We start from the raw sequence: 27,712 nt of genomic DNA on the forward strand, positions 1-27,712 counted from the left end.
GAAAAGCTATACATTAGTGGTCCCAACCTCTCTGGAACCAGGGAGCGGTTTCATGGAAGACAATTTTGCTGTGGGGAGTGGGGGTGGGAGGGGTGTTGTACATGGAAGAGCTCTGCTGCCCGGTCCCTAACAGGCCACAGACCGGTACCTGTCTGGGGGTTGAGGACCACAGCTATACATTATTAATACTGAAGAATATAAGATTTAGCTTGAGATGGAATCTACACATTATGCTACTGTAACTGAATATGTTTAATTAAGTCTAAATAAATAGAAACCTAATATGTTAGAGAAAAAAACAATTGCACATTTAAAAACAAAACTATACAATTTTTTTAAAAAAGCAAATAAGGTAAAAGAAAGAACATGTGCTATCTTGAAATTGTTCCAGTTAAAATATAAAAAATAGAGTATTTTGTTTTCTACCCCATTCAACGGCATTATTTTATTACCAGAAGTCAAGAACATGCAATACAGGAAATTTTTCATGTACATGGAGTAAACTTTACAACTTTAAAGTTATAATTTAAACACTTGTGATTTCTTTAAAAGCAAATATTGCATTTGATTTTTCCATTTTGGAAGAACATGTAATCTATTATAAATTTCTTAAAGGATGGCATTCTTTAATACTTTATGTCATTCATACTTCTTACTCTTTTTACTATACAAAATTCTGTTTAATATATCATTAAAATAATGACTTAATTAGAATTTTATTATAATGGAATTTCAGATGGATCCAAATTCTGCATAAGGTTCTATCGTTGTATATGCTAATCAAGGGCAGGTTTAATTACTTTAGAACTCAAAGTTCTGCTTATAAGGATGTCTCATACACAGTATGAAATCCAATCCTTACATAGCATTAAACTCATTAGGAATACTATAGGGCTACTCCAACAAAAGCAAGACTATTTCTAAGGCTAAGCTAAAATTTGTTTTTAAACCTTTTACATTGATATTTGTCACCAGATGTTTCAACTATCTATTACCAAATCTATAAATTTGCAATTGTGGGTTTTTTTGTTTGTTTGTTTGTTTTGTTTTGTTTTGTTTGGCGTGAGACTAGGTCTTACTATGTTGCCCAGATTGGAATGCAGTGGGCAGTGGTTATTCACAGCAACGATCCCAGTACACTGCAGCCTCAAACTCCTGGGCTCAACCAATCCTCCTGCCTCAGCCTCCTGAGTAGCTAGGACTACTGCACCTGGCTAACAGTGGGATTTTTAACCTCTGCTGCAATTTCAGCTAAATATTGCCTCTAATCTCAGGGGGTACCATACTCAGACAACCCTATACAAAGAAGTAAGAATTTTTCAAATGTAAGACAATGGAAAAAAATAGGATTTGATAGAAGGAATTTGCTTCATTAACAACTTTTAATTATCAGATGAGCATGAAGCAAACAGCATTTGGACTATTTAATTTCTTAGATGTTTTCTAGCCTAACACCCATTTGCACAGATAAGAGATATCTCTATAACAGTAAATATGCAAAGTTTATATGTACAAATATGAACATGACAATTATAATGCTGAATAACTAAATAAGAAACTCAATCTAATCTACTATTTATTGAGAGCCTATACTATAGAAGGGAAATGAGGACCTATTTTGACGAGGTACCTTAGTAGGACTTTGGAATGAAAAAGAATGTATGCCCTTCAGTAAACTTATAGCTTAGTCAGTTTTATGCAGTATTAAGGAAAATAAATAAAAGGATTTTATAAAAGGTATTATCACCAGAAAAGGAATAGTGTTATTCCTTTTTAAAATCATGTAGAAAAAGGAAGTTCTTGATAATGCATCAGCACCACCTTTCTCAACAAATGCAGTTAACAAGGGAGACAACTCCAATATTTTTTATATCTTCTAAGTTGTAATCACAAAGCTAAGCAATTAATATGTTATCCAGTATACACCATCTCACATCTTTACATTATCAACAAGCATTTATCATACCCATTTTATGTGTATGAAAACAGAACTAAAAGAATTAAAGAACTTGCTCAAGATTAAACAGCTAGGAAGTGGTACACATTTTCACATCTGTAGGCAAACTGCTCTAATCAGTTGAGCTTCTTTCCCTCCCAACCCCCTAAAGCACACAAAGTAGATGCTCAGATAGGCAATCATAGTAACAACACAAGTGGCAAAAACTAGCCACTTCTTCAAGATGAATTACCATTACGATGAAGTATCATTCATCTTACTCAACAGATAACCTTTTACATTTCTCTCAGGACCCATGGTAATCAGTGCTGTTAAACAGCTACTCCTGCTGTTATCAGGCCTTGGGTGTCTACAGTACATGAAACCCAAAGGCCTTACTGCCTAACAATGTCCCTTTCCCCCATTAAGTATGTTACTCTATTAAGCATATTCATTACAAATTTAATTTCCAGATTCCAACATGTCTCTTTACCATCACATTCTCATAAAATATATTCTTATGTTTTCTGGTTAGCATACTCAAGATGAACTTGGAGTAATAGAACTATCGTAGGCAATTTGTGTATATTAATCAGCAAGACAGGAATAGATGATATGGCATCTGAAGTGCAGGCTCTAAAAGCTTCTGCCCAGAAGTGGCATATATCATATTCAATCACATTCCTTTGGCCAAAAACAGTAACATGTTTACATTTGTCTTCCAGAGTCAGTAAAATAAAATCCTGTCATGTGACCAGAAGGGGTTTCTAACAGATATTTTCTCACAACTGAGATAATATTAAAATATCTTCCTTAAGAGAAGTGGCACAATCACACCATTTACTGAGTATTTACTATGTGTCAGGCACTGAAAGGGACCTTGATTGCACTGTCTCTAATCTTCAACACAATCAGCAAAGAAAAAATTATTGGCATTTTATGAATAAAGCAATAGGCTCCAAGAAATTAAATAAAGTTTAAGGCTGCACAAGTAGTAAGTGGTAAAAATGAAATCTGAATACAAATTAGTCTGATTCTAAAGTTGTACTCATCCCACTACAAAACAGCTGCCTCTTATGTTCAAGATGCAGTTTAAAAAAGAGTTTAAAGTTACATATATCCCCACGTCCAATTCAAAATAAAATATCAGGATGAGTGAACTGAAATTATTGACACAGATAATAAACAGTGAAAAAGAGGTATCATTTCCCAACATTTCATTTCCAGGAGGATGTAATTAAAAGGAGGAAAAATCAGAAGCTACCTGGAATACAAATGCATTAAATAATACAAATTAATATGTCCAGGAGAAAAATTATCAAAGAAAAAAATCTTTCTTTAACATGGTATTAGTGAGAAGCACTAAGCCCTGTTCCCTTTATACGAACTCAATTAACTTGTGAATTTTGTTGTCTAGATTTTGACAGTTAAGAACATAGTTTATAATCTCTTTAACAAAGAAATAAAAAGAACAAAAGAACTATATATTCTGAAAATTGCAAAAAGCTCAGTTTTGGCCTGCTAGGGCAAGCTATCAAAACAAAAGCATCAAGATTAAAAAAGGGTTGTTGTTTTTTTTTTTTTTTAAAAAAAAAAAAAAGAACAAAAACCAAATTGTGCAAAAGGTATGCATAATACCAAAATAAGTTTAGGATGAATGACAAGAATTGTTTAATAATCTTTTCCAATGAAATGAAAGAAAAAGGGTATTACCCACATTGGTGATAACCAAAGCCAATCTATCTTCACAAGAGAATCTAGCCTGTCTGATGTTCAAAAATATAGTACTTGATATAACACCATTTAAAGTCTGTCACAAATAAAACAAAAGACAAATACAGACATCTCAAATCTATTCAAACAAAAGTTCTATTGCAAATGCTCTACCTTCAAAGAAATGTACTAAGCCTGTAAAAATCAGATTAAATCAAGCCTGAACAGAACTTCTGAATTGTCAATATCAGTTCTTTTTCTACATTTGCAAAATTACAAAAGGTCATTAAAGAGATAGACATATTTAACACAAGTTTCTCTAATCATAATTCATAAACTGTCAGTTAAAAAGCCTGAGGTAATATAACCTGCAAATTATTCGTTTTTTTGCAATTCAACCCTGACTATAAATATTCTCCCCAAAACTTTCATGCCTAAGGCTGATGTTTGGTATTTTTTTCTTTCTATATACTGAGACAAAAATATACTTGCAAAATATATTTTATGCATGAAAAAATTTGGATAAACACCATATTTTACATACATTTAAAGTAACACTATATTGTTTTTAAACACATACCCCCAACTCCAGAGAGAGAGAGAGAGACAGAGAGACAGAGAAAGAGAGAGAGAAAGAAAGAATGCGTACACTGCCTCAAAAGACTTGTGACCAAAAAGGAAAAACATTTTAAATCATGAATAATTAAAGGACTTCTCTGTCATCTATCTGGATTGAAATTCTAGCTCTATACTTCACAGGGCTGCCTAATCTTTTTAAGCCTCAGTCTCCTCACCTGTAAAATAAAATTATAAATAATATCTCTTAAAGGTCTTTTGAGGAAGCAAAGGAAATAATGCATATAAAGTGTTAAACACAGTGTCTATCACATAGTAAAGGTTCAAAAAATGTTAGCTGCTCTTGTATCTTCCACTTATCCTTTTAAGGCCACATCAAATCTTTACAGAGTGTCCTCTCTTTTGAACTCCTATGGTGTTCATTTGTCTATTTTCTAATTAATACCCAGTATATACACTATCCATTTTTTGCTAGTATGTGTCTACAAGGAGCACTGATTACCACATGCTCTCCATGTATGTTGAAGTTACAGATATTCTTGTCCTTTAACTAGTGAATGACCATATTAGTTGATGCCATTAGTCTGGATTTCTTAAAAGTAACGTTATCTGGATAAATAATTACTATGTATCTATCAGGCACTGTTTTCACAACTCATTCATCCTAGCAATAATCCCAGACTCTATTATGAACCCCATTTTAACAAAGCAAAGAACTGAGGCAAAGGGAAGACAAGTAATTAGTTCAATATCACACACCAAGTGGTATCAAATCCAGGCAACAGACTCAAATTCCTTCATTCCTAGTCCCACAAATGAGAACAGACCTTTATAAAAGCCACAAACTACCTAAGAGCTTAGACTTGACTCTGAGGACAAGAAATCCATTGAATGGGTTTAAACTGGAAGCATAGGATCATAATTGTTCTCTGGTTATAGCTGGAAAATGAACTGGATGGAACAGAGAGTAGATGCATGGAAACTTGTTAGAAGGCAGGTCTAACCTTTTGTGGTAACCAGGGCAAGGAAGGCCTTGATTACGGAGTATAGCACCAATAGTATGGATGGACACAGTCTCATGTATTTGAAATATATAAAGGAGGTAAAACAGATAGTTATTACTGACTGAATACTGGAGTGATTGAAAGGGAGGAGTTTAGGACGATGCCCAAATTTCAAACTTGGGCAAACTTGTGGAGTAGCATTTCCATTCCCTGAAATAAACACCTGAAGAAAAATAAAGAGTTTGAATGAGAAGGGGTTAGGTAGGAGAAGGGTTAAAGCAGAGACAGTAAGTTCTGTTTTGTAAAAGTTACTTTGAGGAGCAGTGTGAGACAGCTCAGTTAGCAGTTTAATACATGGATCTGAAGTTCAGGAAAGAGAGCTGAACTAGAGATACAGATTAGGGGGTCATTAGTATATAAATGGTAATGAAAACCATAAAAATGTGTAAGATTACCCGTGGAGTGTATAAAGAGTCAGAAAAGCTGAGGTCCTAGAACAGAATATTGAATATACTAACATTTAAGGGATGGTACAAGAAAGAAAATAATGAAAAGGAAATGGAGGTGTGAATAGAGAAACAGAAAAAAGTACCAAGAGAGCATCACTGCAGGGAAACTAAGAAAAGAATGATGATAAGTGGGCAACAATGTCCTAAGTAGCTGGGAGACCCTGTAAAATAGGAACATAAAAGTGTCCATTAGATTTAGTTACAGGGTGTTTTTGATGTCCTCAGAAAGATCAATTCCAAAGGAGCGATGGAGTAGACAACAGATTACAGTGGCACATAAGAAAGCCAAACAGCAAATATGGACAACTGATTAGAGAAATCTGCTATAAAGAAGAAGAAAGAAAAAAGGTAGCGACTAGAACAAATAATGGGGCAAGAAAGCATTCTCTTTCTCTCTCTCCCTGCCTTCCTCTCTGTCTCTCTTCCTTATTATTGTTTTTTAAACATGTAAACATAGTTCTAAGTGGTCCAACCTCTAAGTCTTTCCTGCTACTACTGATTCTATCTGCATTATGGTCCTATCACCACAGATCTCCTGACCTCCTTGGGTTTAAATTCAATTGATCTTTCAGGGCTTGAAAAAGATGCTACTTGTTAGTGAACCATTTGTTAGTGCTCCACTCCCTACTTAAAACTAATCACAGTGTCCTTCCTGTTTACTGTACTTTGTTTGTACCACTGTACTATTACATATAAGTTTGTACATCATATTAAAGCATATAGCTCAATAAATATTTCCAGAATGAACAAAACTTAACCATCAATTATATGGAGTTATTACTATAGCAAACAGGAAAGAAGAAGGAAAAAAATGAGACAGAGAAAGGAACACAGAAGAACTGGAAACACATCATCACCATCCAAACTCCTCTAACCTAGCCTGTGATGATAAGGGGGGTTGGAGGCATTGTTACATTACAAAAAGGGGCATTTACCTCTTGCCTTCTCTTTCCGAGGGAGACATTACAGTGTAGAGAAGTTTCCCAATAGGTCTGTCTGCACAACTGCTTGAAAGATTAGTTACTGATCCCTTCCTTACTTTGACTTGACTTGGTAGAGGGAGAGGGGAGGGCTTCTAGTGTGTCTGGGAACTCCAGGTCAGTTGTCTCCAGCTCTGAGCTGCCTCAGCCATTTTTGTCACTATACTATACAAACAGACACTAATATTTTCTATATATGATATGGTATAAAAAAATTGAGAAGCACTGATGTAATCAGTCAGGTAGAACAAGTAATGAAGAAAGCAGGCTCTAAGGTTAGAGAGAATCAAATTCAAGTTTTGTTTCTTTCTCATTATATAATTCTTGGCAAATTATTTAACCTCTCAAAACCTCAGTTTCCTCACCTGTAAAATGGAGAAAATGTTAGTACCTACCCTCTTAGGGTGGTGGCACAGATTAACCCAGCACTGTTTGTAAAGCACTTAGCACAGGGCCTTCCCCATAATAAGCATTCAATAAATATTGGCTAGCTATTATTTTTTCCCTTTTCAACAAAGCCTCACTATCCAGAGGCCTTTACAGCTGCAAGAAAGGGACAAAATGGCTCTGTGCTGTGGGAAACAAAGACTAGTACAGTGGATTTTTAAAGTCATAATGTGTCTGTATGCTATTTACATGTAAAGTTCCTAGTGATACATGACTCCTTCAAAGGTGATAAAATTCAGATAAATATCTGTTGCTCAAATTCATTATATTCATCTCTCTCACTGGAATACTGTTAGCTCTTCCCATAAGAATTTAAGACTTCTTCCACGTAAATTGCAGAAATTTACAAGCCAGAAATTTACACAAGCCAGAAATATTACTTGTGTACTACTTCCTGCAGAAAAGTTTTACAAAACATTGAGATGCAGATAGGTTCTATTTAGGATATATTAACATTTTCAAAATTACTATACACTTCCTAATAAAATTGCACACTGAAGGAAAGTATGTTGTTCCAAAATTGTGGCCTGTATAATTATTAATACTACCACATTGTAAATGAGGGGATATACTACCTGACCACTCACAGAGAAGATGTAACTATCAGGTGAAGAAAAAGTAGAAACAGGATGCTGAAAAGAAGAGACATGCTAAATTTAAACAAAAAGTTAAAGAGCCACAGTTAGGGAACAGAGTTAGATTTCTAGGGTTAGAAATAGGGCAAAAGGTCAAGATTAGAGCAGATCTGGACATTAATAACCAGTAAAAACAGTTAAACCAAATGAAGTATGGTTTGAAAAGAATACTTTTAGATGAAACAGAACCTTATGTATGGCAGATGTGATCACACTAGTATCTGTTTAATTCAAGTACAGAACAAGAAGAAAGACATTTAACTGAAGTAAGATAAAACAGAATGGAAGAAGAACTCAAATTTGGTAAGCTGAGAAAGGAGACTCATGGGAAGATAATGTTCTAGAGACACAATAAATTTCTATGTCTCTTTTATGACAACAGCTGTTAGTAACACTCCAATTTCTTCTTTATGTCAAAGTTTCATATTTCAATTGTAGCTTATTAATACTGTGGCCAATTCATTCTGGAAAAGAAAAATGTAAAACCTACATTCTACAGCATAATTTCAGACCTATCTTGTGAAACTTCAAGTAGTACACAGTTTTAAAAAATAACATACAGTATTTTTTTATACAACTCTTTGGAAATCTAGTCAATTATTTTTCAACAAAATGAACTCAAAACAATGTCCTCTAAGCTAATAAACAGAGAATATTTTTAAGACATTTTTTTTATTTTTCTAGATGAAATTAACCTACTATAGATTTGGAAAATTTACTTTAAATGACAACTAACTATATATCCAGTATGCTTAAGGTTGGAACAACATTACAAAGATTAAATAGCTGAAATCCTTAAAATGTACAGACTGCTGTTCAAATAAACCTTTAATATTCATCTGTACACATTTCATAAGAGAAATAGTGATCAAATCATGATGAAAGATCAGAAATGATTACAAAGATATGCTAATGTATAGCTTCTTCCTCTTAAAAAGAAATCACCAATAATGCATAAAGAAATAGTAACAAATTTAATTTGGTTCTTCAATGCCATTCATCCACACATTTGTCACACTTAAAATGACATGATGGCTAGTTAATGTTAGGTGCCATGGTGTATTACTAGTTATTTCCTTGATATTCTAAATTAAAGCAAAAGCAGAAAACAAAACAACAAAAAGATAAGAAACAAAGTGGGACTGGGGGAGGAGAGGAAGAGAGAGAGAGCTTGAAACACAGAGACAGAAACCATAGCCATCTGACTACAAAGTAGCTTTTATCCTTTTCTGGCTTAAAACCTAGTCACAAAAAAGGAATTTCAAAAATTTCTAATGGCAATAAGAAATATTTACTATTTCAAAGAGAAAGATAAGTAGTGCTACGAGATGGTATTTCCGTCGTGTAGTTTAAACCATGTCATATACAAAATCCAAAATGTGCATTAAGAACTCTTTGACCAAATTTCTATCTTCCTTAATTTCTAAGTCTCTCTGTTTAATTTCAACTTTCCTTTCAAAAGGCTTTTCATCACATTGTAGTATTTAAGAGCACAAAAATAATACTGGGTCTTTTGCCATACCCTTCACATAAATTTCAAAATATTCAATTGTTTTAAAATAGTTCATGGTAATATTTTAAAGTAAATTATTCAAGAGTCTACTTCTATCTCTGTCACTAACTGCTATCTGATCTATGATAAGCCACAAAAAAAGTTGAAGATTCAGTTTCTTCACCAGAAAAGTGACAGTGCTGTATTACATAATGTTTCACTTATTTGCTTCCTATTCTAAAAAATCCACGATCCTCTTAAACATTAAGTATTATTATTCACTTTAAAAGATGGCACTTTTATTTATGGAATTTTGCAACATATGAAATAAACACAAAAGAACATTAAATCAGCATACAGTCTATGAATTTTTGAAATGCTGTTATTTTAGGCTAGAATATATAAGCATCAATATATATGTCAAATATATCAACTACTTCCTACAATAAAAGTATGGCTGAAGTTTGGCTGGCTCTACTAGGATAAATAACAAGCCAAAAAAAAAAAATGCAGAAGTCAAATCTTGAGAGCTTTAAGGCATAGAAGAAATTCTAAAAGAATAAAGAAGAGGACAGTGGTGATGATATTGCAGTTACAAAAGCTGTAGAATCAGAAGTTAGTAAATATTTTTAAAATGTGCTCTTTACAGTAAAAGTTCTCTTTTCCCATCTTCATTTAAGAGACTATATTTAATAAGACCAATTTATCTTAGTTTCCCTGTTTTCTCTGTAAAACATTCTAATGTGTACATTGACTGCTCAAAAATAAAAACACTACTCCCAAATATGACCACATACACCTCCGTTCATATTGGTTGAGTCATATGCTTGCCAAGCATCAGCTGTGTTTGTCCCTAAGTGTGTTTATGTCAGTTGTACTTGTTAATGTAATTATGCAACTGACTTACACATTACACAAACCAAAAAGGAAGAAAGCTTTTTTCCTGTGGAAACTTGAGTTAAATGCTTTGGAAAGATAGTATCTGGTAACAAAAACAACTCAGAACTCCAGCTAGGGAACTCAAACTCAAAGAAAATGCCTTGGTAAATGAAGAGATACTTCTGTGTGCTAGATTGTAATAAAATACTTAAGGTACATATACATGTATCCATATTTTGTAGATAATGTTAGTGGAAACAAATCTCATGGAAGTTGATGTTGAGAAGAAAGAGGGAGGGAAAAGAGACTTAACAATCTTTGAGCTTCTAAAGCAATCTTATGAATAGTCATTTTCTGTTTCAACTGAGAAAAAGGTAAGCTCATTCCCTCTTGCTACAGAGATTTAAGATGTTTGAGGAAAATGTCTTGACTATGCTTGCTGTGAACTACTGGAATTGGTTGCCAAGAGAGGCAGTAGAATTAAATTCTCTGGATTTTTTTAAATTACAGATTGTATAGAAAATTACATTTAATACTTGATATGACTTACAGCTTTACTACTCAGAGTGCGATACCCAGACCAGGAGCACCAGCATCACCTAAGTAAGAGCTTGTTGAAAATGCAGAAGCTCAGATCAAACCTCAGACCTACTGACTCATCATCTGCATTTTATAAGATGCATATTAAAGTTTGTCAGCTGCCTTAAAGCCCTTACATCGGACCTTTAAATTTGTAACAGTTCATTAACAACAACAGGGGACTTAGGAATTAATAAAGAGAAATATCTCATTTGATAACAAAACTCTTATTTTTCATCCTTATCAATACAATTTTATTTCTGCTTTTCCAAAGACTAAAAAAATTAACTCCCTTTTTTATTAGGCCTATATCCTTTTAAGAAGGTGAAATCTCCATTAGTCTAACTTACATTCATTCACATAGTTTTTCCAAATCACTGACATGTAATAGAAAATTATAAAGGATGTAAGATAAATCCAAAGAAAGACAATAAATTCAGGAAAGTGATCAAAAACTGTAATAATTATAAAATTCTTATGACTCAAGTAATTTCAACAAGTTAGGCTTGCTATAATAAATTTCTCTGCATATTTCATACCAATAGAAGTTGCTGGTGGTTTTAAAAGGTGAGGTGAAGAGAGTCTTATCTTTCATAAGATTCTCTGAAATTATCTTTAAATGACACCCTGCAAGGAAGGCTTATTGACAATATTAGAATTTGGAATTATTTCAATTCAAAAAACATTTTTTAATATTCAAGGAAGAAACAGAAGTGAAGAAAGCAATTGTGCTTCCAATATTAGAACTGATGCTTTTGTGATAGAAGAAATCAAATCTGATAAGCTCAACTATCTTGCATCATCTGATTTTTAATACCATTCTTGTTGCAAACATGCATAAGGAGCTCAAAACCATAGAAACTGCATACTTTATTTCAGTGACAAATCACTTCAGAAAGCATTCCAGGGCAGCTCAGATTCACAGGTCCTGGGCTGCCACAATGCCTGAGAACTCAAAACTGTGTTCTCCTTCTCCTTTTATTTTGCATTTGAGGATGACAAGAACATGATAAACAGCCAGCACTCAGTCACCATCAAGCCCCCACCAGTACAAAGAGGCTTTGTGATTGACAAGGGAAAATAAAAAAGGGAGGAGACCCACTTTTTCCTTCTTCTAGGAAAAACTCTGGACAAAGATGGCTGAAATTTTAGAACTTAAAAGCTTCTCCCATTCCCACTAGCTCACCTTACAGGTAAACACACTCCTGGTTCAGTGACTCAGTCACTCATCTGAAACGGAATCTGTACTAAAAATTGATAATGGTGAAAAAAATATTCTGTTTTACTATACATTTCAGCTGAGCTTGGACATACATGGTGTACTTTCTCTCCCAGTTAGCACAGTCACTGAACTGATACAGCATGAAAAATAAGACTAAAAAGATGGATATACTATTTGAAGTACTAAGGATCTAGATTGGAATAAACCCAAATATTTCCCATCTTTGCTATCTATGATAATTCTGAAAAATGTCTAAAATAGATCAAGAAAGGGAAAAAGTCTGATATAAATAATATATTAATATAATTTCCTCCTATATCCTTCCTTCATTTCAAAAATTACACATGGCAAATACAGTGACTTTGAAACACCCCCCCCCAAAATAAATAGAAAAAACAACAAAATAACTGTTCTTCACAATATAATCAATACCAATATATTATCAAATGTAATCTATGAAATAAGTGATAATTTATATATTATAAATGTAATTTCCATTCAAACTAAATTGGAATGTATTATTAGCAAGAAACTTTACAGATATATGAAGTACATACTTAAGATCATAGTTTGTATCTGGCAATCTGTGACTTTTAATTTTGATCAAGAATGTACCAGACTTATATATGAGAATAAATTCAGAGCTTGAGATGTAATTGACATATTATACAATTCACTATTTAAAGTGTATCAGTCAATGGTTTTCAATATATTCAGACTTGTGCAGCCATCACCACAATTACTTTTTGAACATTTTCATTACACTTAAAAAAAAAATACCCATTAGTAGTCATTCTCCATTCCCTCCAAATCCTCTAGCCCTAGGTATCCAATCTAATGTTTATTTCTACGGATTTGTCTATTCTGGACATTTCATATAAATGGAATCATATGATATGTGATCTTTAATAGTTCTGATACAAATTCTAAAAAACAGCTAACATTTATTGAGTGCTTACTATGCAGTAGACATTTAATACTCACAATTACCCACAGAGGTAAATGCTATTATTGTCTTCAATTAAGAGAAGAAACCTGAGGCACAGAGAGGCTACGTAACTTACTCAAGGTCACAAAACAAGTAAGATGGAGTCAGAATTTGAACCAACACAGCTGGACCCCAGAGTTCCATCTCAACTATAGTATAGTGTTCCTTGATTACCTCTGAGAGAACTCAAGCAGTAGAAAATAGTAGAAACAAAGAGTCAGGCTTGAGAAAGACATAGTGAACTGTTGCATTTCTCACAACTGGTAAAGCAAGCAGTTAACTGCTTCAAATTTGAGCAAAGTCTAGTCTAAGAACTTTCTGGGATTAGTAATCATGCTCCTTAAACAAGAAGCAGACATTTTAGCACACAGAAGAGGATTGAAAGAATATGAGGCTTGAATGTTTAGTCACATCCATATTGTTATCACCAGTTTCTTAGAGAAAAACAGAAGATTAGTATCAGAATCCATTTATATGGCTTATGTGGAAATACAAAGGCATATTATCATTCAGCCTATATGATACCTTATTTGAGAAGCTTGGGAGAAACATATATATACACATGTAGGGAGAAAGGAAAAAAGTAAAGGAGGGAGGGAGGAAAGGGCCACAGAAAGGAGAAAAAGAGGACAAGGGAGGGCAAGTGAGAGGGAGAAACACAGAGGGACAGAGAAGATGGCCTGTAATGATGAACACAAAGCTGGTAGTTTCTTATCTTTGAAAAAAGAGATTATGGGCGATTAATATTATTTTTGTTTAGCAATATTTAATCATTTTTCTAAAATGAGCAAAATATTTTTTTTTACAAAAAAGTCTCATTAATATAATCTTAATTTGAGACCATTTGCCCATTAAAATGCTCTACAAAACTCTGGGTACCGGCCAGGCGTGGTGGTTCACGCCTGTAATCCTAGCACTCTGGGAGGCTGAGGCGGGTGGATCGCTCGAGGTCAGGAGTTCAAGACCAGCCTGAGCAAGAGTGAAACCCCATCTCTACTAAAAATAGAAAGAAATGATCTGGCCAACTAAAATATATATAGAAAAAATTAGCCGGGCATGGTGGCACATGCCTGTAGTCCCAGTTACCCGGGAGGCTGAGGCAGTAGGATTGCTTAAGCCCAGGAGTTTGAGGTTGCTGTGAGCTAGGCTGACGCCACAGCACTCACTCTAGCCCGGGCAACAAAGCGAGACTCTGTCTCAAGAAAAAAAAAAAAAAAAACCTCTGGGTACCTTCTTCTGGAAAGAGGCTAAAAGAAAAAAACAAAAACAAACAAAAAAATATTCTGGCTATCTACTTTATTAATTCACAGGGTATCATGTCTCATTATAAAGTAAGTTTTATAATTTTATATATATATATATATATATATATATATATATACACACATATACATACACACAAACACACACACACACAAAGTCTCATTCTGTTGCTCAGGCTAGAATGCAAGAATGCAGGGGTCTCATTACAGCTCATTGCAACCTCGAACTCCTGGACTTAAGCAATCCTCCTGTCTCAGCACCCTGAGTAGCTGGGACTACAAGCATGTACCATCCACCTGGCTAATTTTTCTATCTTTTGTAAAGATGGGGGTCTCACTCTTGCTCAGGCTGGTCTTGAACTCTTAGCCTCAAGCAATCCTCCTGTCTTGGACTCCCAGAGTGCTAGAATTATAGGTGTGCACCACTGCACCCAGCCATAAATTCCCAAATTTAAAATTCTCAAGGCATCATATTATATCATATTATAGCATAATTCAACTAAACAAAGCCAAAAGGTGATTCTTAAAAGTATCTGCAAACATTTCACCATCATTTCATAGCAAACAGTTTCCAATTTCCATAGCTTGTAAATCATACTCTATTCCAAATAATTTTAATCTCATATTTTCAAACTAGATTATATTTATATCTTAAGCCTAAATGAGATGGAATAAGTAGTAATTATAACTGAGGTATATAGGTGTATAAGTTTGTACAGGTGGAATCCCTTATTTTGGCTAATAAGGATCCTCTAAAAATATTTAAATGTAAACTGGTATCTGGATTAAAGGTAAATATTCAATTTAATTCAAAGAAGTTTATAATTTCAAACTTCATTTTAAAAGACCCTCATTAAAAGACTTTCCTTTAACACAAAGGAAGTTTATATGGAAACAGTAAATAGCCTACACATTTGGGTACTAAGCAGACCTTGAGGTCAATTTTTGTAACAGACCCCTGAAACATTAGTGAATTTCATTATAAAGTTGAAAAGTCATTCCCAGTTTTATAATTTACCAAGCAGATGATATACTAACAAATTCTGGTAAAATAATATCATATAACTACACTGAAAACACACATAAAATGAATGTATATTCTTTAAATACAAAGGGGCTATGCTAGCCAAACATAGCTAAGGCCTCTTCTTACCCCACTGCTTTCAGCAACTGTTTCCCCTCTATTTCCTCTTATCCTTCCTCTTCACCTTTACTCCCTCCCCTACAGACAGGAAAAGAGAAAGTCAAATGTAGGGAAAAAGAGTAAACTGCATGGCAGCTGTTTGGAGATGAAAAGATGACAAAAAAGTACTGGAAGATACTTTTTTTTTTTTTTTGGAGACAGGGTCTTGCCCATGCTGAGGGAGTGTCCATTCTCATTGACAGACACAGCTCACTACAGCCTCGAAACTCCTGGGCTCAAGAGATCCTCGTGCTTCAGGCTCCTGAGTAGCTGGGACTGTAGTTACGCACCGTAGTGCCCAGCTCTTGCAGATACTTTTAAGAGTTACACGTGGCTTTATTTAGTTCAGTTGTGATAAAATCCCTAGAGATATTTGGATCATGGAGGGGAAAGGATACTCTATTTTGTTCCATTCTTCACCCATTTTAATCTTTCTAGATTTTTTAATCTGGTTTTCAATGGATGGACTAAACTAGTTGAGAGTAAAGCTGGCAATAAAAAGAAGGATGGCAGCATTTTGCAGCTCTGTGAATTCAGAGCCAACACATTTCTTGTTTCTTTGCCCTGTCCTCCTCATCCCACCCCTCGCTGCCCCACAGTGCCCATCCACTCTATCCCTCCAAGACCTCTTCTTCTCCAGTCCCATTAACTGGTGCTGCCCCAAATGCCTCTAGTCAGAGTGGGGAAGAGATGGAGAAGAAAGAAAATGAAAGAAGAATGAAAGGAAAAGCCCCACTTTAAACCATAATCCCAACCCCTTGGCTCCCCAGTTTGCAGTATTAACCTATTTTGTTTTTAAACCATTCTCTCCCTAAGAGCTCTATTTTTTTTTTTTTTTTATACAGAGTATCACTCTGTCGCCCTGGCTAGAGCGTAGTTGTGTCATCATAGCTCACTGCAACTTCAAACTCCTGGGCTCAATGAATCCTCCTGCCTCAGCCTCCCAAGTAGCTGGGACTACAGGTGTGCACCATCACACCTGGCTAATTTTTCTATATTTTGTAGAGATGAGGTCTCACCATTGCTCAACCTGGCCTCGAACTTCTGGCCTCAAGTGATCCTCCTGCCTTGGCATCCCAAGTGCTAGGATTATAGGTGTGAGCCACCACACCCAGCCAAGAGTTCTAATTTTGTTCTTCTATCCCTTCACTTTTCATTCTCCATGCTCTGAACTCTTGCTACAAACATGGGACTCTGTAAAGTAGCTTAAATCTAGATAATTCCCAATCATTTTGCTTTAGCTCTAACATACTTGGACACCAATGTATTTTTCCAAAGAAATATTATCATAAATATTACTTGTTTCTATAGCACCACGGCACTATACTCCAGTTACATATTGTATTGATTCATTAATAGATTAAATAACTAAAGATGGGCTTGGAAATACAAATACCATTAAAAAACATTATTTTCTTGTAGGAGTATCTGTTCTAACTTCTCACAGCTACAGGGATCATTTTATGGATGAAGAATTTAACACGAAAGAAGCCAAGTAATTTGTTAAAGGCCACAAAGTGGTAGAGCCAAAACCTAAAGAGAAGTCTGTTATGTGTGGCATCAAAGACTATCCAATTTCTGTTATGCCATGGAACCTCCTAAAACACATTTATGTTTTTAATTAAGTCAATGAAAATTCTGGAAGGCTAATAATTTTACTTCTAATCATTAAATGTTTTTAACTAAGTATTCATTCAAACATTTGCTGAGTACTGTTTCACCTAAAACTCCCTCTTGTAATAATCACCAATAGTATTAACTGACATTGTCAAGAAAAAATACATTAAAATTATTTCAATGATTTGTCATTTTTGTTGGAAATTCATCATGATTTATTATCTTTTACCATGAGTATTTGATTTGCTGAGACTTCTGCAAAGATAACAGAATTTTATACACAAGAGAAATTTCTTCTTGCTCAAAATAAAAATGCTTTATTGAAAAATGCTTTGCTAAAATCTATAGACTGTCATAAAAAAATTTATTTTCATTTATCATAACTCCTAAAGAGGAAACTGAATTTATAAAAATTATGTTTTGTCAAAAATATAAATATAATTTATAAAACTTAAAAAAATTTACTTCTTTTTCATGATACAACTATTGTTACAATAAATTCTAGTGAACTTGTAACTTATAGAATCAATAAAAAAGAAATAAGATTGCAAAGTGCCAACGTGATTTAGTTTAACAATGCTAACAGAGGTTAAAATTGCATTGAGTCCGAAGTATATACCAGCATACTAGTATAACAAATATATACATAATTATGGCTCAGCCTTTATTTTAACTGCAAACCACTATCTTGATTTACAAAGAGGCTCCTGCATCCAGTAGAATCTCTCAGAACTACTATGGAATTAGAATAAGCCTACTGGCAATGAATAATAGCATATTAATAGTGTAAACTTTCCATTGATTTAATAATACATGGATGTCATCCATTTCTTGAACCTTGACATCAATGAAAATAACAAACAAAATACATGCATTTAGAAAACCACCTAAAAATGTCATTCTTATTGTTGTGAAAACAAGGCTAGAGAAACTTTATGAAAGGCCAACTGACCATTTTTGACATGACTGTATCTCATTAAGTCCTTACTTTAGGGGTTCTATTTCAGGTTCATACTGTTTCTCCATACAATATTTCTATTTGCTTTCTACTAAAAACAATTTATATCCATTATAAAATATTCAAGTAATTTTTTTATCTGGGGACAGCTATCTCAACGGCTGACAGGTAAAAAGAGAAAAGAGATCTGTCACAAGTTTCTCATTCTTAGATGGAGTACACTCATCAAATGAACAGATTGATTTTTTTTCTACCAAAAAAGAAAGTCAGATTAGTCACCTGACTTAGTAATAAGCCTTGCATTCTCAGAGGAAATTATTTACATTTATGAACCTATGTTTTCTCACCTTTTCCATTTGTTTTGAAGAAAGCAAGAGTCCCAACAATAGTTATATTTCCTCTTTTCATTAGACAAAATTCTGCATTTTTGGTAAATTCATGGTTTGGTTGCCAATAATAGAACTCATTTCACCTGCATATATCTTTTAAGGAATACTGGTTTCATATATCCATGTCCGTTTTTATAAGAAGTTAATTTACCTTTTCAAAATGAACATGTATTTAGAAATGCAAAAGCATTAGATTTTTCTGATCCTACCTCTTCTATCTATCAGTCCTCTTTCACTTAAACCACGTGTCCAAGGCTTCCAAACACAGTCTTAATTTCCCTTAATCATTTATCATGATCGGTCTCAGACAAGTTGGACAATCTACCCGTATATGTTGACATTCCCTTTCCCATCCTGCAACTTATCAATCTCTCCTGTTTGTGCCACCTTCTCTTACCCACTTAAACTTTCCCACAGTCTAGGCTCTCTAGCATAAGATAGATGGAGAAGGAGAAAGAGGAGGAGGAGAAGGAAGAGAGAAAATAAAAGAAAAACTCTTAATCCTCTAACAGCTGGCCCTATCTTTCTCTTTCTCTCAAGCTTCTTGAGTTTACTAAACCCACTCTTCTTCCTCAGCTCATATTTATTTCTTAATCCACTACCTCAACCCAACTACAGAAATTTCTCTAGCAGGTTACCACTGACCACCAGGATGCTAAAGCAAATGAACACTTTTTAATCCTGACTTTAATGGACACATCTACAGCATTAACACTAGAGATAAATCCTTCATTTCTGAAAAATTATCTATTTTAACTAACATTCTCTCCTAGTTTAGAAACAATAATCACAACTGCTTGAGCTCAGGAGTTCAAGACCAGCCTGAGCAAGAGTGAGACTCCGTCTCTACTAAAAATAGAAAAGTTAGCCGGGTGTCGTGGCACATGCCTATAGTCCCAGCTACTCAGGAGGTGAGGCAGGAGGATTGCATGATCCTAGGAGTTTGAGGTTAATGTGAGCTATGATGACACCACTGCACTCGACATAGGGCAACAGAGTGAGACTCTGTCTTAAAAAAAAAAAAAACTAAACAATAATCACTACTCTTAACTATACTTTTGCTAAGGGACTAATCACCGTGCTAGGTGTTCACCTGTATTAGCTCCATGTTTTTTCACATTACTGGCTATTACCAGTTCATGAGTCAAAGCAGCTTTTTAAATAAATGATTTAGAATACAAAACATCTAAATGTATCACATGTAGCAAGGTCAAGTATTATTCTGGGAAATTTATATATATAGTCACACAATATATAGTTCTTATTTTGGGTCACATCCAAAATCATTTGAAAGACACTGTGTCTTATTTCATCCTCACAACCCTACCTATGAGGCTCATATGTGAGGTTACACTTTTTTTATAATGAAGAAACTGAGGTATGGAGAAGTCATGTAATTTGTCCAAAGTCAAACAGCCAGTGTGACAGCCACATATAGCCCCTTAATTTAAGAAGATATTTATGTCTCTTGCTACAACTCTGGCCTCTCCTTCATTGACTCCTTTCCCACTGCCTATACTTCAAATGTCAGTATTCCCCAGTCCATACTCAGACCCCTTTTTCTAACTCCTCACCAGGGAATAATATCTGCTTGCATGGTGTAAATTCTTTTCTATATGCTAATAACACTAAATTTCTATCATAGGCCTACATTTATCTCCTGAGCACCAAATACCCAACTGATATCTATATGTCTCTGTCTGAACGTAATAAAAGCATCTCAGGCTCAGTTTTTGCAAAACCTATACTCAATTTCCACACAATTTCCCTATTTTCCAATTTGTTCACCTTACGGTGTTTTTCCTCTTCTTCATCTAAGCAGCAATCCTCATGTCTCAGATAAATTCAGTCTCCACCATATCATTACCATAACCTTCAGTGAGATAACTGGAACAGGACACCCCCCTCCTCCTGAATTACCTGTCATATGCCCCCTCCAAATCCCCATTTCACTCTCTGCATTGCTTTAAGCAATCTCTTTAAAATAAAATCTAATTATTCAGGGCAAATTCTCCTTACCCTAAAGTAAAACTTTTTAACCTCCAAAGGCCATATATAATATAATTTTTAGACTGGGCATTTGTGTATTTTTAAGCAATACTTTAAAAAATAGAATCTAATTGATAAAGGACTTCCTTCCATTTAAAAATCAGTAAACAGTTGAAAGACCATGATCTTGCTGTTAAAGTTATTTTAAAGATACTAGGGTAAGCTTATGCAAAGAGATTGAAGGACAAACACAAGTGTCTTTAAATCAAGAATTGCAGGTTGTCCAGCCAGTAAATAGTCTGGCTTTCTTAAACACAAAAACTAAATCTATACCTTGAGACTAATGAAATGGCTCATTATTTGTGCCTTTACAGGGAGTTCATTAGAATTCATCAAATGGCAAAAATATACTGTCTCTAAATATGTTTAAAACACGCCAATAAATTTTCATTTGCACTGGTTTCTAACTAAAAATGCAATGTTTTTCCAATGTTGACATCAGATTATTTACGATATGTCTATTATGAATCAGTACTATATAGTCTATAGATTAACTGCTATGATGACAAGTCTGAGCCATTCAATCTAAATGTTTAAACAAACTGTTGGATTTGTTGTTTCCTTTGCAAAGGAATGTGGAAAGAATTTCCAGCTAGTACTCACTAGGTTGTGATCAGGCTGTTATAATATAATATGCTTTATGATTCTAAATTAGATTAATTTATTTAAAGAAAAATGATGCCAAATTACTTCCTTTCTCTCAAATATTAATATTCTTCATACATACCTAATGCTGAAAATAAAACCAATGAATTAATGTTTAAAAGTGTTGCATTTTTCATTTTTTTTATGAGCATGATTAAGTGCAATAGGTTTGCTTGGTGTTTGTTGCTGAGTCTTTCCTTTGCTTAATTAAAACAGAAATGAGCTAGTAGAAAAGAAACTCATTTTTTTTTCCGTCTACATGACTTTTGGCAAGATCCCAGTAAGCTGAAATCAAGAACTATGATAAATCCTTCGACTTGAAAAATTCAGCCTGCTTTACCCATAAATACATATTTGGAAGTAAAGAAATGCTTTAAAGGAGTGCATGAGACAAAATTTTCTATTGCGTTTTCAACCATGACTTCTGCTTGGCCTGAATTTATAGTGATAGACAATGCTCTAAGATGCATCAGTGAATGACAACAGCATGCGTAATAATAAAGTGATTGAACAAAGGAGGCACAACCATTATGAAGAATGCCCACTGGGATTATACAAAGAGTCTTCTTCTTTCCAAACATCTTCAAAATATGTTTCTTCCTCCTTTGTACCCCAATTCATAACAGAATCCATAGCATGTGTTGGTATGGATAGATATCTCATGGCTGGTATAAGCCAGCTGGCTAAAAACTAGGACAGAACTAAAGCTCTCTCTTCACACATTACTTTCCCCAAACCCAAGCCTTTGAAGTATTTCCAGGATTCCATTTCAACTAAACCTTACTTCTGGTGTTGAAATTAAAAATCATGATCATCATGTATGAGATAATATATGTAAAAGAACAATAAAAAACTATTCAAGAGCCTGGCAAAAGTAAGGTATTTCATTACACATTTTGTTAACCATAGTTTTCAATACCAAAAACACTGTGTTGCTTTTTAAGTAAATTCATACTAAAACCATCACAACCTGTGATGCCTTTAGAAAATACTTATGGAACTATTTCCTCAAGTTCTTTCTTTTAAAAAAAATTAGCATATTTTCTTTTTATTGAAAGGGGGTCTAATTTCCCTTTTTCCCATTTATAGGTTAGGATAAAAACACAAGTTGACTCATTTCAAATTTTTCCCTTATCCTCTTCTCAAAGAAGGTTACCAAAAATGGAGTCCTGGGGAAAATATCATTTGATATTTAATTATCCAATTTCATGCTATTAGATTTAAAATAATTGTTAATAAATGGTATAAATATCCTCAAATGTATGTGTTTATAGTAAAATTTAAGAATAAAATATTCCAATGCAAGTGGACTCACCAAATGCTACATGTAACATTATTTGTTCATTCCAAACACAAGCTAGACTTCAGACAAACATGTAACATTGTTTTGTTTTGCTGTAGTACTTCATAATTGGTTTTATTTTACCATTTACTAAACCTCTCTTGTTGATTTATTCAAACTAACTTCTGCCAAGAACACTGAATTTGGTGATAGTGCTTCTTTTGGGAGAAAAACAACTGCTTACCTCAGAAAATTGTAAGTGTTTATCTTGGCACTTAAACCTTGTATTGAGCCTTCTGGAAAGTATTTTAAATTGTTGTTTTTAACCCAGGCTTTGTGACTGAAACAGGAAAAGGTTCCTAGCTCTGCACCAAAACACATATTTATAGGGTTGATTTTCTTTCTACACCAAAAATACTAGGTTGATGGTAGCAGTTTTCAAAATATAATTTCCTAGAACCATGCTATAAATTGGGCATATATCAGTGTATTCAACACACAATTTGTTTGTAAACCTGAAAAACTTCTGATGCCTAAGAAATACTAAATGTTAGTCATATATGCTGTCTGTAAGTGCCATAATGGAAAGGATTTTAATTATCTGTTCTGTTAGGAATTTTCACAAAAAGAAAATTTACTTGCTATTGTACTTTCCTCCTGTGCATATCAACAAAAGCTATGTTTCTAACATTTTAACTTTTTATGATTGCATTTTCCCCATTGGATATGCTATATCTTCAGATGAGAAAGAACACAAAGATATAAACTATGTGAATTTTTTGCAGTATTGTCCTAATAATGTGTCTGAACACAATTATATTAAGTTTTTGGAAATGAAATAGTCATCGTTCCAAACTCCCTCAACCCATCCCTAAGTTATTAAAATATAGGAAAGAGACCACTGGAATAGTATAGTACATATGAAGATACAGTAAAAATAATAAATCAATTTCACAAAGACAAAAATTCAATAATTTTTCAGTCACTAATGACTGATAAAACATATTATGCATCCTATTATCTGTCTTTTGCAAATCAAGTTCTCTCTATCTTGAATCTTTATATATCTTTTTCCCCTTTCTAACAGCATGGCCATCTCTTTACAAAACTAATAACTATAAAATAATTATTTTATATTTGCATATAGCACATTTTGAAAATGTCACAATAATTTAAAATTATATCATTGTGCTTTACCAAATATTACTAGGATGCTCTGGCAGGAAATTAGTGGTTTAAAAATTCTGTATGGTTGAATCATCTTTTTTTTTTAATATATCTATCAAATATACCTTATTAAAAATCCATAACTGCTTTTGTTAATTAAGTGCTAATTTTATTAAAAGCCTAGTCGTTCCTGCTGGGATTGAATTCTGCCTAGATTCAGAAAAAAAATTTTTAAATCAATTCAAATAAGAGGACTAACACTGAAATAAATGAGAATTAATTGGTATCACTGAAAATAAAGGCAATGAAGGAACAGATTCTCCCTAATCAAAAATCATATTCCCATACTGCTGTGGTTTTATGAAGAAGGCAAATATCCTTCTTACTAGCATTTAAATCTTGGACCATCCTAATGCTCACCCTCTCACACCTGCCCTCCATCCCCCACATTTCTCAGAGGAAAAATACAATTTTCAAGGAAAAATACAATTTTAACATTATTAACAAACGGTTACCTTTGCAGAAGGCTTTGATAGAAAAAGTGACATCCTTTTTGTCATCTCAATTTAAAATGTTGATTGTTTTATAAGGAGAGTGAAAAAAATCCCTAAAATTGGTTGACAAAAACCAAAAATTCAACTATTGGGATTTGATTGCTATTAATTGACATGCTCTATTTATGAACCTATAAGTAGAATTTGGAGGGGGGATAAAAGTAAATCTTCCTTTCCTCTATTTCTCTTTACTTACAAAGGAGTGGTGATTTATTTCTGGCCACTCTAGAGAAAAGAAAATTATGCCACTTGTAAAGGATAATTATTTAGGGACTACTTTAGTTTCATGGTTGACAAAGAAATTACAATGGGATACTATTTTTGGTATTAAAATAAATAAGTATAACAGAACATACCTGAAAAAGAACATGTACATGGCAGCTGTGATGCAGAACAAAAGAACCTAAAAAAAGAAGAAAATACATTATTTGCAAAAGAACACTGACATCATCATTTGAGTGACTTATAACAACAAAATACCCACTATTAAATCTTGTACCTGAAAAAATAAAAAGACATACAAAATTAGGCAGGTACATATTCTCTACTCTTCATATAAGTCATATTAAGGCAATAATAAACTATATATATAGTTATAATATATACATATAATATATACAATATGTATGTATTAAATACACATAACACACACACAAGTTACACAGACTCCATATAAGGGTAGGAAGGTTCAAAAAAGGAATAGCCAATTTTTTAACTTGTCTGTTACAATGCCCAAAGAAGCATGTAACTAAAAAACAAGGATGATAGCTTTTGTATAATCAAGTCAGTGAATAAATCAGAAAGTTTACTATAATAACTATTATATCAAGACAACCAGACTTTTTAAATGTAAAATACAGTCCAGTTGTCAACCAATTCTAATGAATAAGAAAAGCTCATAAAAATATTATCATCTTTTGTGGACCACAGACTAGATATTTTTTTTAAAAAATTCCTCTAAAAGGAGGCATGAGAACACACAATAAATCTGAATTGAAGAAGATCTCCTCAAAAACATCATACTAAACACAACATACTAAAATGGCATATGGAAGGAATCCAGAACCCAGTCTGGACTAAAGGCTTTGTTATGCCAACAAAGTGCATCTCCGTAAAAAAGGGATGCTGTAAAACACATTCTTATGTTAACAATAACAATGTAAATCAAGCACAAGAATTGTCAATGGCCTTGCATCATAGAAAAGAAATGAACAATCTTTCAACTGTAAAGGCTAACCAAAAGAATAACAGAAATGAAAATCATGTAAAACAGTGATTTGCTATTTCCAACAAAAATAATTTCTAGTCAACTCAAGGAAAGTACAATAGTTTTGCTATTACAAATCAAGCTTGATAAGTTTGCCTTCTTAGCCCATAAATATTAGCATGAATGACTTAGAAATATATGAACACACCAACCAACAAAGGATTGGTAACAATTACTATTAAATAAATATTATACATATTTATATAACAATTATTATATTTTATATATAAAATCTCTTTTTCTGATAAAAACACACACTTTTCTTTCCTCCCTCTCCACTTATCTCCTTCCTTTCTTTCCTCTCTCTCTTTTCCATTGACTTAAAATTATTCTATCCATAGTGCATAAGGTTCATTTCACTGTTTCTAGAGACACAAAGCATGTGAAATAATTTTCAGTTATTGATTAATCGATTGTAAGTTAAAGTCCAAGTGAGTTTATTTACTGGCTATAATTTGCCAACCAAAACCCAGATCATTAAATTTTTTATTTCCCTATTATTCTATACCCTTTGGGCAATGCCATCTTTCTCCAATGTTCAATGCTTCGTGTTTTTCCTGCAATAGTCAGTGTCTTCCTTGCAGACCACACTCAAAAGCCTCTCTGCAAGTGTCTCACAAATCTTTCCCACGCTCTCCAACCTTCTCTAAAGAAAATATCCAATGTCTCTTTCCCTCAAAATGTTATTATGCTCTATCCTAATATACTAAACCTATCTGTGCTCATTTTAAACTGATACTTAATCTTAAAAATAATATATTCGAAACTGGAAAAAAAGTACAATGTTTAAGAACTCAAGTTTTGGAGTAAGGTAGATCTGGGTTTGAATCCTAATTTTGTGTGAATTTGGTTGTCTTTTAAGATTTTCCCTAAGCCTTACTTATATTCCTTATCTATACTGAGGATGATAATATGTCACTTTGAATTGTTGGGAAGAGTCAATGAGATGAAGTTTATAAAAGTACCAGGCACTCAGCAGATTGTTTTTATCTTTTGTTTTTCACAGAAGTAATCTAGATATAAAAATTTAAACCAGAGACATAAGTTTGGAAAGAATTTATTTTTAAAGAGGCAGCCCTTTTGAAATCTCTCAAATCACCAATAATTAACTGGACCTCACTTTTTTATACAACAGGGATTTACAAGCAGGGGAATAAATCAAAGAGATATTGCAGTCTAATTGATTAACTCATTCAATATTTACTGAACACCTACTATGTACCAGGCACTGTTCTAGAACTTACAACAATACACAAAGTCCTTGCCCTCATGGAACTTATCTTCTAGTCGGGTGAGAGAAGATATTAAAAAAAAAAAAAAAAGTATGTCAGACAGTGGTCAGAGTTTTAAAGGAAAATAGTATACAATAAGGAAATAAAAATACAGGAGAGTGGGAATTGTTATTTGTTTGTTTGCTTCTTTTTTGAGATAAGGTCTCACTCTGTTGCCCAGGCTGGAGTACAGTGACTTTATCATAATTCACTGCAGCCTCAAATTTCTGGGATCAAGTGATCCTCCCACCTCACCCTCCCAAGTAGATGGGACTACAGGTGCACACACCACACCCAGGTAATTTTTTCCCTATTTTTTTGCAGAGATGGGGTCTGGCAGTGTTGCCCAGGCTGGTCTCAAATTCCTGGCCTCAAGTGATCTTCCCACCTCAGCCTTCCAAAGTGCTGGGATTACAGGTGTGACCCACTGCATCCAGCCAGGAATTGTTATTTTATACAAAGTGGTCAAGATAGCAGAGACTTGTCAGCAGAGACACTGAGGAGATGAGAGAAAGCAAGGGGACCAAATGAACACAGCCTCTGGAAGGACTTAGGATTTTATCACAAAAGATTGGAACTTATTGTAAAATACATTTAATATTATTTTAATTAAAAATGGTAAAGAAACGATTTCATTTTTAGCTAAGTAAGGTTTTTAACGTTTTTTTAAACTCTGCTGTGGTTTTATCACTGCAACTTTAACAAAGTACTTTTCCAGCTAAATCTACAGTTAAATAATAAAGAATATTTTCTCTGTGTTTCAAATTACAGAATATTAGAGCTAATCGGAACTTCAAAATAAACCGTCACAGATTTTCATATCAGAAAACTTAGATTCTGAGAAGGTAAGTGGTATGTTCATGCTCACTGAGCTAGCTGTATCTTGCATTCCTTCATTAAACAAATACTGGGCAAGCAGTTACTCTGCTAGATAAAGAAGATATTTAAAAACAATTCTGACCTTCAAGGAGTTTACAGAATACTACTCTACACTCCAATACTGCAGTTACTGCAGTATTGTGGCAAACTTGTGGCTGTTTAAATGCTTTAATAGCTTTACTGAGGTATAACTAATATAAACTACACATATTTAAAGTGTACAATTTTG

General features: G+C 33.7%; 1 protein-coding gene across 1 annotated transcript in view; it reads right to left on the reverse strand.

Annotated features, from left to right (window-relative positions):
* TMEM135 (transmembrane protein 135) overlaps positions 1 to 27,712 on the reverse strand; it is a 202,069-nt gene that overhangs the window by 53,051 nt on the left and 121,306 nt on the right. The window contains exon 6 of the mRNA XM_045557167.1: positions 24,423 to 24,469. Within this exon, the coding sequence (XP_045413123.1) occupies positions 24,423 to 24,469 (47 nt within the window). The remainder of the gene's footprint in view (positions 1 to 24,422; positions 24,470 to 27,712) is intronic.

The sequence above is a fragment of the Lemur catta genome, chromosome 7 (assembly GCF_020740605.2).
Source record: "Lemur catta isolate mLemCat1 chromosome 7, mLemCat1.pri, whole genome shotgun sequence".
In the NCBI taxonomy this organism is placed as follows: Eukaryota; Metazoa; Chordata; class Mammalia; order Primates; family Lemuridae; genus Lemur; species Lemur catta.